Source organism: Neophocaena asiaeorientalis, unplaced genomic scaffold (genome assembly GCF_003031525.2).
Source record: "Neophocaena asiaeorientalis asiaeorientalis breed wild unplaced genomic scaffold, Neophocaena_asiaeorientalis_V1.1 scaffold255, whole genome shotgun sequence".
NCBI lineage: Eukaryota > Metazoa > Chordata > Mammalia > Artiodactyla > Phocoenidae > Neophocaena > Neophocaena asiaeorientalis.
In genome coordinates, this window is record NW_020175398.1 from 556,005 (window position 1) to 570,856 (window position 14,852).

General features: G+C 35.2%; 1 protein-coding gene across 2 annotated transcripts in view; it reads left to right on the plus strand.

The window, feature by feature from the left end:
- Window positions 1–2,995: 2,995 nt before the first annotated feature.
- The window catches only part of CTNNA2 (catenin alpha 2), a 1,017,322-nt gene continuing 1,005,465 nt past the window's right edge, over window positions 2,996–14,852 (plus strand). For both annotated transcript variants that reach the window (XM_024766408.1, XM_024766409.1), the window contains exon 1: window positions 2,996–3,098. In XM_024766408.1, the coding sequence (XP_024622176.1) occupies window positions 2,997–3,098 (102 nt within the window). In that variant the 5' untranslated portion in view covers window position 2,996. The remainder of the gene's footprint in view (window positions 3,099–14,852) is intronic.

Sequence of the window (14,852 nt, forward strand, 5' to 3'; positions counted from 1 at the left end):
GTAGAAAGGACGGTGAGAACTCAGAAGGTTGAGGCAGAGGGTTCAAAGACGTTTTTTCCAGGAACATCAGGCAATGGGGAATTTCTGCAGTGAATTATGCATTGCATTAACATATTTGTCATTTGAAGGCACTCCTTTGGATAGGTACCTTGAGAGATTTTCTGTTTATCAGGACACTGTCTAAATTAGCAAAGCACATGACCCTTGGCTGCTCATAAGGGAGCTTGTTTTACACTGTTAGTCTTTTTTGTCAGGTTTTGCTTTTTTTGTTGTGAGTGATGATGAGTGGCTGCTAGCACCTTTACCCATGCCTCTTCCTTACCCCCATGGAGTGAGTCTGAAATTATCTAAGTTATTACCATAGAGGTTGTTTTATCACCTTTCATGTATATGCAATTTGATACTTTTCAAGGAGAATATTTTCTCAGAGATTAAGTAAATTGCTAAGAGCTTGTTCTTGGGCTTGTAAAATTGCGATGTATGGACGAGGACAACCCTGTTGTCTTTTGTTTTTGACAACCACCGTTTTTCACTCTTTGTGTCTGGTCAATAGTCTGTTTCCCTAACCAAAGCAAGTAGAATATGTAATTTTTTTCTTTGAATTTTAATCATTGAATAAAAAGATATATTTTCTTTACAAAGAATCTCTTTTGTGGGCAAAACAGTCTGCATGAATTGTACGGATGCGTGGTATGGATTTGAGACATGTTCCTTTGGAACATGAGAGGCTGGTGTATGTGACTACACACTTCATTTGTCCTCTTGCCTTCTTATTTGAGTTGATTTGCTTGTTTCACACAGAGGAATGTGTGGTTTCTATGACTGGGTTTTCCCCTTCAACAGATTAATAGCATTTAGCCTTTCCTTGCCTTGTGCACTTGAATTTTACCTGTGTCAAAAGAAGTGGCTGAAAGATTGCTCCCCAAAGTAATAAATTTAAGTCCAGTGATTTGCTCAGTCACTCTTGTCCTTTCGGTTTTAGATTTATAAGGCCTCTGACCTTCAGGATCCAATGCTCCGCTCCGTCTAACTCTGCTTCTTGGCTCACAGTTGGCTTGAGGTGTTTGTTCAATATCTCCCATTTTTGCTTTATGCATGCTAGATTAGTGTCTCTAATATGAGTGCCCCAGCATTTTTGTTTCTCACTTCAGCATTTTTTGAGTGCCATTTCTTTACAGTAACATATTGGAACATGCATAAAGATGTTGTGTGCCTTCCTTGGTCTACCAGCTTAGGTGCACAAGTGTGCGCGTGTAATAGTGGTGATTCTCTGCACAGTCCCACTCAGTGCCTTTCACTATGGTCTTAAAATGACTTCACTACTCCACTACTAGTTATCTTTTCCTACAGGACCTCTGTGTGCATCATCGTTATTATGCCACTCATAATTCCATCAGAGCTGGAAAGAGGTTTTCAGGGAACTTCTCAGAGACTTGCAATCCTGTGTCCTAAGTACTGGGTTACTTAGGTAGGGCTGGCTTTGGCAGGGATGAAGGTATCCTGTGTGGATAGAAAGCATCTGGTGTTTTCATCCTTCTACAGCACAGGAAGGTGTGTTGCAGCAGCAGAATTCTGGGCATGTCAGAGCTGCTATGTGGCAGTTGGTAGTGTGAATGGGAAATGTGTAAAGTGCTTTTAGGTTTTTGGAGTACAGGCAGCATATCCGTGCCAACTATTGTTGTTGTGAAGGAACCCAAATCTAAATCGGTCTATATGGTTGGATTGCTGTGCTCAGTTTATTTAAAATATGGCATTTAGAGAGAGGTAAAATACCAGCACACTGTGTCTTTGCCTTTTTTTTTCTTTTCCTGAAGCAAATTTGTTGGGAATGTTTGCAAAAGGACTAGCTTTAGCAGGTCAGTAAAGAGACATGTGTCTATTGTGATAGACCTTATTTTTAGTATTAATTCTAATAGAAACAATCATCTATATTGATTTATAAGAGTGGAATTGAGTGGGGACATTGATTCAAAAGAAGAGAACAGCTATGAACAGTTTGATTTATGACAGTATTAAAGCAAGTGATTCAGATTCAGTTTGTACCATCTAAGGTTGCTTGTCCTGTGGGTAGTTGTCAAAATATATTCAGTAAAGAGCAGTCAATTTCTCAGTGAGAAACACGCCCCTGGCAGAATGTCTAATTTACTCTATTGAGTCCAGGACCATATCGTGTGCCTGATATGTGTCAAGTTGCTACCTGCACACCCGTGGTTCTTGGGTAGGAGAGGATTGTGCTAGAATGCAATAAATAACCTTATCAGACACTTACTTTATGGGACAAGAGTGTAAAGGCAGTGAGTAATCAGAGAGCATGTAAATAGCAGCAAGCTAATTTTCAGAATCACTGCCACTCATTTTGCAAGATAACTTTCCTGATTAAGAGAAAGAAACTCAGCTCTCCAAGGGAGCATAGTCTCCTCAGTGGTCAATTATGATGTGAAAAAAACACAAAGAAGCCTTTCCTTAGGACCTAGGGTCCCTCATCCAGTGGTCGTGATGGGTTTACTGTGCTTCCTGAAAGTCTTTGCTGATCTCCCCAGACTGACTTTGGTGTCCTTTCCTCAGTTCTCCTGTGGCCCTCTCTGTATTCCTTGGTCACAGAACAGGTCACATTGAGGCATAATTGTGGCCGACCTCTGCATTGAAACTATCAGCTACTCGAGGGCAAGGTCAAGTCTTTCCCAGCATATAGCAGGTGGATATGTGTACTAAACACTGAGTGAGTGAAATATTTCAGTGTCAATTCGGTACCAAGAGTTTGTCCAATGTATACAGGTGCGCTCGGGAAATATCCATTTTCAGTCTGAACCCAACATCACTACCTCACATAGTTCTGCTTCTGATTTCCCCATCTCTAACTTTATAAGGTCGGACCAGACAGATAATTTTCAAGTATGCTCTAAGTTTTGGTGACTTATTCATTTTGAACCCACAAGGTAACAGATTATTTCTGTGATCATTATTTCTAATGGATAATGTGTGTTTCTGTAGGGAGCATGACTTCGGCAACTTCACCTATCATATTAAAATGGGACCCCAAAAGTTTGGAAATCCGGACTCTAACAGTGGAGAGACTTTTGGAGCCACTTGTTACACAGGTAAGAGGTGTTTTGAAATACTTTGTTACATGTGTATATTTCTGTTGGAATTGTATCATGACTTTCCAAAGAATTAGATATCCTTAAATGTGAATAAATCATGCCATAATGCTAGTTACTGAATATGTATTCCTGCTTGAACTGTGGACAATTTTTTTTTTTTTCTGCCCAATAAGATTTGGAGTGCTTTTTAAAAAACTCTTCATATGATTTTTGAAATTAAGTAGATGAGGTAATTAAAGAGGGGGCTTTGGTGAAGGGGACTCTCATTTGCAGTAATGGATTCAAAGTCTAAATAAATCATTGCTAGCTTACTTTCAGATGCTAATGCAGTTAGGAAGAACGATATTGACTATTTAAGAGCAAAGTATATTTATTGAATTACTTTTTCTTTAGTTTACCAGGGAAAATTCATCATGTCAGAATGATGAAATGTTCCATTTTTATGTTGTCACATTTCCACAAGAGGACTGTTAACAGAAAAAATATCTTAGGATTTTTAAATTTTAAAAATTAATTTTTGTGTCTTGTGAAGCATATTCTTTGCTATATTGACTAAATTTCATGGAATGTGAAAATTCAAGATTTTAATGGTATATTTGTAGAGAGATACTATGTCAAGTTAAATAGAGACCACATACTGGTTTCCTCTAGCTGCTATAGCAAATTACTGTAATCTTAGTGGCTTACAGCATCACAAATTTATTATCTTATGGTCCTAGAGGTCAGAGGTCCTAACGTTAGGGTATTGGCAGAGCTGCATTCCTTCTGGAGGCGCTAGCAGAAAATCTATTTCTTTGCCTTTTCCATGTTCTAACGGCTGCTCTCTTCTTTGGCCCCTTCCTCCATATCGAAAGCCAGCAATGTGGCATCTTCGAATATCTCTCTGACTCTGACCCCTGCTCCTGTCCTCATATCTTATCCTGTCTCCCTCTTATAAGGACCCTTATGATTACATTGGGCCCACTCAGATTCTCTAGAATAATCTTCTCATCTCCAGATCCATGACCAAATCACATCTGAAAAGTCTCTCTTGCCATTTTAGGTAGCATGTTCAGTTTCCAGGGATTAAAACACTGATGTTTTCTTTGTGGGGGGTCATTGTTCGGTTTACCATAGTCTGCCCTCTGGCCACCGCTCCAAATTCACATCCTTCCCAAGCAAAACACATTCACCAAATCCCAGATCCTCAAAAGTCTCAACTCTTTATAGTATCATCTCAAGACCAAAATCTCACCTAAAATTGATCAGCTTAAAAATTCCAAATCTCATCATCTAAATCATCTAAATTAGGTATGAGTAAGGTTCTAGTTATAATCCATCCTCAAGCAAAATTTCTCTCTGTCTGTGTACCAGTGAAATTAAAGGACAAATTATATGCTCTCAAAATGCATTGGTGGGACAGGCATAAGTTAACAGTTACAGATATTTTCATTTAAAAAGGGAGAATGTGGAAGAAAAAAATGGGTTACCAGGTTCAAGCAATTTAGAAATCCAACTAGGCAAACTCAGTTATATTTCAGAGCCTGGGAATAATCCTCTGTGGCTCAAGGCTCTGCCCTCTGGGCCTGGTTCTTCACCCTAAGAATCATTATTCTTTTTTCATGGAAGATATCACATATTTTCACCTGGATATTTCTTGCCTGTATAATTTTGAGAGTACACAGCCTTTCTGAATTTCATCTTTCTCTGTTTTTTTTTTTTTTTTTTAGTCCAGATTGGCAGTTTTTCTACTGATGTAACATTCTTGAGAAACTTGTGGTTCTCTTTTGTAAATCTCTGGGGTTTTCTCTATTAGAAAACAGGCTGCTTCACAGATATTTCCTGGATAATCTCATCTCCATTTTTGGCCTCTGTGGAAATGACTGAGGGTGTCTATGAATCCCATGCCTAATCTTTGCAAGAGCTCCCTCCGTGAATGAACATTCTGAGGTTTTAATCCTTCCAAGGTACTAGGCAAAGGTTGTCCAGACACACGATTGACTTTTTCTCCAGAGCCACACTTTCCTGAAAGTGAGACCTCTAATTTTAGCATCTCTTGCAATCTGCATAGGTCAAGAAGTTTCCAAATCATTGGGTCCTGGTTCCTTTTAGCTTAATAATTCTTAACTCAATTTGTTTCTTTCCTCTGACACTTTGCTATAAGCAAGAAGAGGAAACCAGGCCACTCCATTCAGCACTTTGCTTGGAAATCTCCTCAGCTAAATATCCAAGTTCATCACTTATAATTCTGATTTCTATGTAATTATAGGGAGTAATTCAGCTAAGCTTTCTGCCACTCTATAACAAATATTCTTTTTCCTCCACCTTCCAATAACAAGTTCCTCATTTCCTTCTGAGCCCTCACCAGCAGGGCTTTTAACATCCATATTTTTACTGTCCATTCAAGGTAATCTAGGCTTTGTCTATCATGCTCCTCAAAATTTTTCCAGCCTCTGCCCACTGTCAATTCCAAAACCATTTCCACATTTTCAGGTATTTGTTATAGCAGCACCCTACTTCCCAGAGCCAAAATCTTTATGTCTATGTTTCCAATTCCTACTATAACAAATTACCACAATCTTAGTAGCTTAAAACAATGCCCATTTATTATCATAAAATTCTAGGGGTCAGAGGTCCTAAAATTAAGGTGTTGGTTGGGTCGTTCTCCTTAAGGAGGAAGTTCCTTCCCTTTTTTAGTGTCCAGAGTGCACCTATATCCTTGGTTATGGTATTTTCATCCATCATTAAAGCCAGCAGCATAGCACCTTCGAACCCCTCCCACTGACTTCAGCATCTACCATCACATCTCCTCCCGCCTCTTTTATAAGAAACCCTGTGGTTATATTGGGGCCAGATATTCTAAAATCATCTTTCCATCTTGAGATCTTTAACCTTTATCACGTCTGCAGAGTCCCTTTTGCCATTTAAGGCAACACATTCACAAGTTCTAAGGATTAGGAAGTAGACATGTTTGTTTGTAACTGTTGAAACATTTCATTAGGTTTATGCCCATTTTCCATTTGGTCACGATTCTTGTTAGTGCTATACAAATTTCTTCAGGAAACACCTAATACTGATAGACTCTTAGATGTGGGAGTGTGTTGACTACTGAGATTGTTGTCTGTGGACTAAGGCTGATCCATGAATTATTTGTTATTGGTCAGCAGTAAGCACAGAAATTGAGAGTAAGTGCTTTGAAAAATTTATGGCAGTTTTATAGAGTAATTTTATGTCTGTTGAATCTAATGATAAAATTTGGGCTTGTTATTTTATCTTTAAATTTCTTTTGAATTATTTATTTTGTTGTATTTTACAAAAGCTTTGGTTTATGAACTTTTGCAATAACAAATATATGGCCTTTCATCATAGATAGCTTGAAAAAGACTGGTTTAGGAGATATTTTGGAGTTGGTCCACTCAGAAATGTAGTTCTGTCAGCTGAGTTATAAAAGCAGATTGCCTTTTCCTAGCTTTGGAATTTTCACTTCAGATTACATGTCAATATATTTAACCCTTATCATATGGAAGAAATGAAACAATAATTAGAACATAGTGCCTGGTGTGATGATTAAATGTAGTCTCCATTTTTCTTTTTGAGATGGTTATATTATTAGGCTAATACTAGCCATACACCAATACTGTTTAAGTCAGTGAGAAGAATATGAGTGAATGCAGCATGGGCGAGCACAACATTACACGTAAACTGTCTTTTATTTCTTAAACTTTTCATACCTTTATACTTTTGCTCTTGTATTTGACTTATCTAAAGTACAGCAATCTAAGATTACAATTAAAGATTGTAGTCTTTTTCCATGTATCTTTCAGTCCAATTATTTAGAATTCTTTTGTCAGATAAAGGTACTGCATTAAAAATATTTATTAAAAATAGACAGATAACTGTCTAATTCATATTTGTTCACATACTACAGTAGAATACTTAAAAGTCTTGTTGAATTTCACACAGTAACTTAGCACTATAACTAGTCTTAACATTCTACCAACATCTTCCAATATCTAAATGGTTTATTTTTCTTCCTAGTTTTACTACACTGATTTAAAAATAAAAAAAGAGTCTCTCAAAAATTGTGACTTTTATGACAGGGTTTTCTAGATACTGTTTCCCCATAATATTATGGCTGTGTTATCAAGATTCACCATTCCCTCCCCTGGAATGAAATCTTAATGACTGATGTGATTGTTAACCCGTGGAGGACATATGAATAAGTAAGGAGAGATAAGAAAATGTTAAATATAAACTCCATGCTCAACATTTAAAACAAAAGGTGGAAATGAGAGAGAAAACTAAACTAAACAAAGACCCCATATGAATCAAACACATACATACAACTTCTTTATGAATGGAATAAAATTCATTGCTATATTCAGTGACACAGTATGCCCATAGCCTTCCTACAGTTTCTGATAAAGCTGGATAAGGATGAAATAAATACCAGAAGTTAAGGAGTTCTCAATAAAATCCATTCACTGTCATAGGAAAAATTATATTAGGAATTTATTGTTGATAAGTATTTGAAGTAGTAAACAAAACTTCTCCTCATTTGTATCGTAATATATATGAGGTGGCATATTTATCATTTACAATGCTGAAATGTCAAGATTCCTTTTGGAAAATGTTTACATTATGGAAATCATGCAATTTCAAGTGAGAAAAGATTCATCTTAGGAATTTTAGACCTTGAAAAAGTTGCCTGAACTTTTATGAATTCAAGAAAGTAAAGATCTTTAATAGGCCATGTTCACTTCATACTTTATGTACTTGGAGCTTCTCGGGCCATCTTCTCTCTCTCCCAGATGAGGCAAGTGAGGCTCTGACAGCCTCAATATCTGTATCACACAGCCAGTATCCACATGCAGATGCTCTTAGCCTGTATTTTTCTTGGGGGATGTTGATATTTTGTAACCCAGGGAACACCTTAACATGTTAGCATGTTACTCTTGTTTGTACTGAGCTTCTGTTCATTCTATTAAAATAAAATTTCTTTCTCTGAAAAAAAAAAAAATAGGCCATGTTCTGTGATACTAACCTTTTATTAGGAAATGGAAAAATTACATTAGGCAACTTTATTAGGAAAGTAAAAAAATTGTTAGAAAATTAAAACACACTCTTAGATAACTCTTAAAAGCAAAGGGAAATTACAAACTATATATGAGTTAATGAAGAAGATGATCTCTTCTTAACAAAATATACATACCCAGTAAAAGCTGTGTTTAGTACAGAATTTTAGCTTTAAATGCCTTTTTTATTAAATAAAAATAAACTAAGTACTCATCTTAAAAAATTTAGAAAAAGAGCATCAAAAGAAACTAGGAAATCAGAATTTAATAACAATAAAAACTGGAATCACTAAAGTAGAATACAAAAGTTAAAAGGGTTAAATTAATTCAAAATTTGATTCTTCTTTGAAATGGCCAATATAAATTCTTCAGGGCACAAATTATGGAAAATATATAGAGAAAGTATACATAAGATTATGAAAGGAAAAGCAGAAAGAACTCTAGGAACAAGAGAGATTAAAAGAAGTATAGTAGAATATTACCTGCAAATCTATACCTATGAAATATGAAAACCTAGAGGAAGGGAATAACTTCCCAGAAAGATTGAAATAACCAAAATTTATCTAAGAAGAAGTGGAGAACTGGAATAAGCCATATAAATATTGGAAAGCTGTTTAAAGATCTATTATCAAAAAGCACCAGAACAGATGGATACCTAGCTGAGTACTATCACATATTTAAAGAACTGATAATTGCATTGTCATTTAAATTTCTGTTTCAACCATAGAAAAAGATTAACAGCTCCTCAATAATTCTTGAAGAATCATAACTTTAATATTAAAAATTCAAGACACTTTAAAATAACTTTAAAGGGCTTCCCTGGTGGCACAGTGGTTAAAAATCTGCCTGCCAATGCAGGGGATGCGGGTTCGTGCCCCAGTCCAGGAAGATCCCACATACTCCGGTGCAGCTGGGCCCGTGGGCCATGGCCACTGAGCCTGCACGTCTGGAGCCTGTGCTCCGCAACGGGAGAGGCCACAACAGTGAGAGGCCTGCGTACTGCAAAAAATAATAATAATAATAATAAAATAAAATAACTTTAGAAAAAGGACAGTGATAGTTCGATCTCATTTCTGAATTTAAATGCAAAAAAAAACCCTACATAAAATATAGAAAGTATCATCCAGCAGTATAGCAAATGTTCAGCATATGTATAACAAAATAAGACTTTTTAAGGAATATAATTATAGTCTATTATCAGGAAACAAATAAAAATATTTTAGTGGCTCAGTAGATTATAACCTGAGACACTAAAAAGACATTTGACAGAATTTTGCAGTCATTTCTAATAAAAACTCTAAATAGGAATAAGATCAAGCTTTTAAGACAAAGGAATATACCATGTAAACATAGGAATAGGACAGATAAAATAGTCCTTTTATGATATTATTGTACCATTAAAATTAATATGAGAATAAGGTTAGATGGCCAGATATAGAATAAATATACAAAAAATAGTTTTATCTATGCAAAACAGCTAGAAATCAAAACCAGAAAATATTCTCTTTGTAATTAAAGAATACATAAAGCCAATTATTTTCCCTATATGAAATGCACATTAATCTTGTAGATTTTTAATGTGTAATTTTGTAATTATTTTCACACCATTGAAGTAGTGATTATGTATACACAAGCTTTGGAGTCAGGAAGGCTTGATTGTGAATCAAAGCTTAAATAGGTTACTTAATCTCTCCTCATATGTAAGTTATAGATACCTCATGGGATTATTAAAGTAGTACATGAGATTGTGCATTGAAGTGATTGGTGAAGTACCTGATGGTATTCTCATAATACTATCGGTTTGCTCTTAATGCAATGTTCTTTATTATTTGGTAGTACTGGCTTGATAGTAACGGCTTCATTACTTGATAGTAATGGCTTACTTGGTAGTAATTAATTGTTATTAGAAAATGGGTGCCATTTATAAAATAGGGTTTCATTGGATATTTTCTTCAGAAAAAAGAATTTTAATGTAGATTTTGAGGAATTATTTGTGTATTGCCTTTAATCAAAGGTAAATAAAGCAGAAACCTCTAAAATTATTGGAAATTCAGCCTTCACCATTTCAGTAAGCTAATGAAGCTCAGCCCATCACAATAGGACAGATTGAAATTTGCTGGAATTTTGTTCCTTATAAAAGATGAATATGCAATTTAAGAAGTAGCCCTAAGCATCTGATAAAAGAATACCATTGATGTTTAATGAGCTGTTCTAAATTGGCCTGATGGGGCGAGAACCTCCTGAGAAGAGGAGCTCTCTTTAATGCTTTCCAGTATTATTTTCAGTAATGTCCATCGGGCCCTATTAGGTTAGGCTCTAGTGTCTTCTGTAGTTAGGTCTTTTAAAATTTTACTCAAAAAGTTAATAATTATCTCAAAAGCTAAATAATTAGAACATCATATACTTAAAATATTGTTTCTAAATTAAGAAATTCAATTTTATACTTTAAAAAATACTTGATTTTCTCCCTGTTTTGATGTTAAATCCTTATACAGGAGTTACCTCTGTGTGACACACAACAATAGTTAAATTCTTCAGTGCATTTAAAATCAGGGAATCAGATTTAAATTTAAAATCAGAAGCTTTAAAGCTGAAAGTGATTGCAGAAGTAAGCTGACACTCAGAAATGAAGTAACTTCTGAGAATTAAGCTAGTGTGTGCCTTTTTATGCTATTTCATACTCTCTCTTACACTGTTTACAAAATACTTTATGTATTAATTTACCTAAAGAATCAAAGTATAAAATGAAGTCTCAGTGTACCCTTTTTCCATCTGTCCAGAAAATATCATTATTGAAACTACCATAATTCATGTTTTATTCATGAGATTCAAAGATTAATACATTTGGATGGTTTCCATGGTGATAATACAGCGTTGCAATAAGTTGATCGTTCATCTTTGTCAGAGGATTAGAATTGAATGAAAAGTAAAGGATGTACTAAAAGTAAATGATGGGAACTCCAGTAAGCTTGTTTATTTATTTGATCAAATTTAGATATAGTATGGTTAACCTGTTTCCAAGTATTTTTCTGTTTTTGTTTTTAAGTTATTTTCATACCAATTCCCATTTTAATTTTTGGATGCTATTTTTCTTGCTTTGGAAAATGTTTCAGTTTATCTGTCTTTAATAGAAGTTTTTTGGGTGAATGAATGAACTGAAACACCATAACTTTATTTAATACCTCTGTACCTTTTCTTGTTAAAGAAAAAAGTAACATGTATTAAATATAGGATTCTAATACAAGTAATGAGATTATGATTTGGGAATTTACCTTTAAGACATATATTAATATTTAATTGAAAGTCTATATATATATTTCTTACTCTTTTTTTTTAACATCTTTATTGGAGTATAATTGCTTTACAATGGTATCTTAGTTTCTGCTTTATAACAAAGTGAATCAGCTATACATATACATATACCCCCATACCTCCTCCCTGTTGTGTCTCCCATATTTTTATTGTTTTACAAATATGGTTTCATCCATATTAACATATCTTAAATTGCACTTATTTTTTACATTTGGTACATAAACCTAAAGTAGTTAATTATGTTGGAAGTACTTCTTTGAATTGAAGTCATATGGTAGAATTCTTGACAGTTATTGTATTTGTCACTTTTTTTTTTTTTGGATCTTGATAACATATCAACTTCATTTTTTTAATAGATCTTTATTGGAGTATAATTGCTTCACAATACTGTGTTAGTTTCTGTTGTACACCAAAGCCAATCAGCCATATGCATACATATGTCCCTTTATCCCCTCCCTCTTCAACCTCCCTCCCACCTCCCTATCCCACCCCTCTAGGTCATTGCAAAGCACCGAGCTGATCTCCCTGTGCTATGCTGCTGCTTCCCACTAGCTAATTATTTTACATTCGGTAGTGTATATATGTTGATGCTACTCTCACTTCACCCCTGAGGTGGATGGACCTAGAGTCTGTCATACAGGGTGAAGTAAGTCAGAGAAAGAAAAACAAATACTGTATGCTGATGCATATATATGTATTCGTCACTTCTGAAATAGGAATTTAATTAAGTAGTATATAGTATGGAGTTAGATTAATTTCTGTTTTGGGATTATGTTCTAAATTTTGATGTCTGCCACCAGATGAGGCCAGCTGTGTTGGCCAAGTTTTCAAACTTGAGTAATGTGTGGAGTCCTTTTAAACCCGAAACCAAAATCAAAACCAAAAAAATCCTCCCAAATCCTAGAGTAGACTTAAAGTAGTATTACAAACATGAAATTATGTATGCATATATTTTTATCCATAAAGAAATTTACAAAATAAGTACCAAAAACACAAAAACAAAAAATTGAAATTAACATTAATTTGATGGATGATGTTCTGCTGACATTAAAGCATTGCATATGACACAGATGTGGTGGTGACTACTTTAGCTCTATGTCTTGTGTTTTGTAAACACTCACTACCATGTGCACGTTTAGAACCTACTACTACAAATCATAACTATTGAGGGCACCATGGCATCATTTCACCTTTTTTTTTTTTAACCACAAATATACTCACAGTTAACAGGAAGCATCTACTTCTGTTCCCTTCTCATTAGCCCAGGACAATGCAAGTTAAGTTGTAAGACATTGTAATGGTTGTAAAATATAAGCTAACTATATTAAGAATGATACAACTAACTTATTTTCCATCAAAATATTTACTTTCAAAAATTTCTAGTTTAAACCCAGTGATTATTTTATGAATGCTAATAAAAAAAATCCCATTTAATAGAGGACAAAGGAGAAGTTTTAGGTACTATGAAATGAATGCTCTACATACTACCTCAATTTATTAATTTCTTGTTCCTAAGGAAAAAGGAGGTTTGGGGGGGTTTTCCTAAGATCACCAATCCTGGTTTCCCTTACATGTAATTATTTGGGGCTCACCATAAGGGTGGTCCAAGCTGCTGAACTAAACTTTCTAAATTACTTTCATTAGACTCTTGTCTTTTATTTGAACAGTCCTCACTGCTCTGGTCTTAGTTGGAGCTCTTCTCATTTGTATGGAACAGATCACAGATCATCTAGAGCCTCTAAAGAGAAAAGGGAGAAAGGCCCTAATGCTTCTTGAGTAGTTACTAGGTGCCTGATACTATGCTAGGTATTTCCAGAAGTTTTCATTACTCCTTGAGTCAACTTGGTAAAGTCAATGTTATTTTCTCTGATTTACAGATGAAAAAAGGAGAGACTTAGATCACATAATAAAAGATGCAGCTCCTAAGGGATACATTAGCTGAAAATACTGAAGTGGAAGTTGCTAGTACATCAACCACCAAGAATGTATAGAGTGAAAAGGGAAGAGAGTAAAGAAATAAATTGAAGGTGTGGGAAGGGGACAATTCCCAAGTTAAACAGGCAGAGGAAAGGAAGCAAGCAGAAGATAACCGAATATAGTTTTACAGTCAGATATTCATTCCTTTTCTTGATTACATCAGCTGATTCTTTCCCAAACCAGCTGTTTGCTGAGATGCAAACATGACCTAAACAAATTCCTTAACATTCAAATGAATAAGTTAAACTAAAAACCCACTTTTCTCTTAAATGGTCAGTGCATGTGAACACCTAAACTTAGCAGTAACTCTTTTATTTTATTTGGCAAAACCTCAAGCCTTAATAGTATTTTTTCTCTTGTATTTTTCCATTTCAGTGAATATAGCTATTCTAAATGGGAAAATGGAATTTAAATCTAAATTTAAAAATTAATATCGGAGAAGAATAATGAGTGTTTATGTTCTTGAAACAGGACAGTTAGTGAAATCTTATGCATACTGTTTCAAAAATATAAGGGAGAAATTATAGGAAGTTAACTAACAAAATTGCTTATAACTATTTTGGACAACATAGAAATGTTATCTGAACTGGAGACCAAAAAAATCCATTACACCCAGCATGAGAATGCCTAGGAAGTGACAGAATTGCATTTACTCAGGAAGCCCTCAACTAGCAAACTAATTAAAGCTTGTCAGAGATCTGAGATAAAGGATTGGGGCATGTTAACACACCTGCTTTTCCCTTTCTCATCATCCTGCTGAAAGTACAAAGGTAAGCTTTGTTTTCACACAATTAAGAAGAAAGCCAAGAAGAGTAACGGAAAATCTAACCAGCTATTTTTCTTTCATTCTGACATAACTCTCAGTCCTTGTAACACGGACATGTTGGCTTCAGTGGCTGTGCCTTCTGTCTTTGCTTTATCTTGTTTCCGTACCTCAGCTTTAAATGTTTCTGTTTTTCAGGGTTTAGACTTGGGACTCCTCTTTTCTTTCTTCTGCATTCTCTTCCCAGATAATTCTGCCCATCCTTACGGCCTTAGGTATTATCAATATGCTGACAACACTCAAATTTGTATCTTCAGCTCATGTCTTTTCACAGCGCCCCGTTCTCACAGCCAAGAATTCTCTCTGGTTTGTCTTTCCTCAGATCTGCCCACCTCTCTTCAACTCTTGCTGCTAAAGTCCTGATTCCAAACCCAAGTCCTTTCTCACCACAACCAAGGTAGTCACCTCCTGAATAATCTGCCAATCCCACTTTTGCTCACTTCCTTGACACTCTAACAGCAATCAGAGTGATCATTGAAAGCAGTGTATAATTTGACCATATCGTTCCCCTGCTTAAGACTGTGCCCATGTTTTCATTGCATTTTAAGATAAAATTAACACTTCTGACTGTGTCTTTACTTGTCC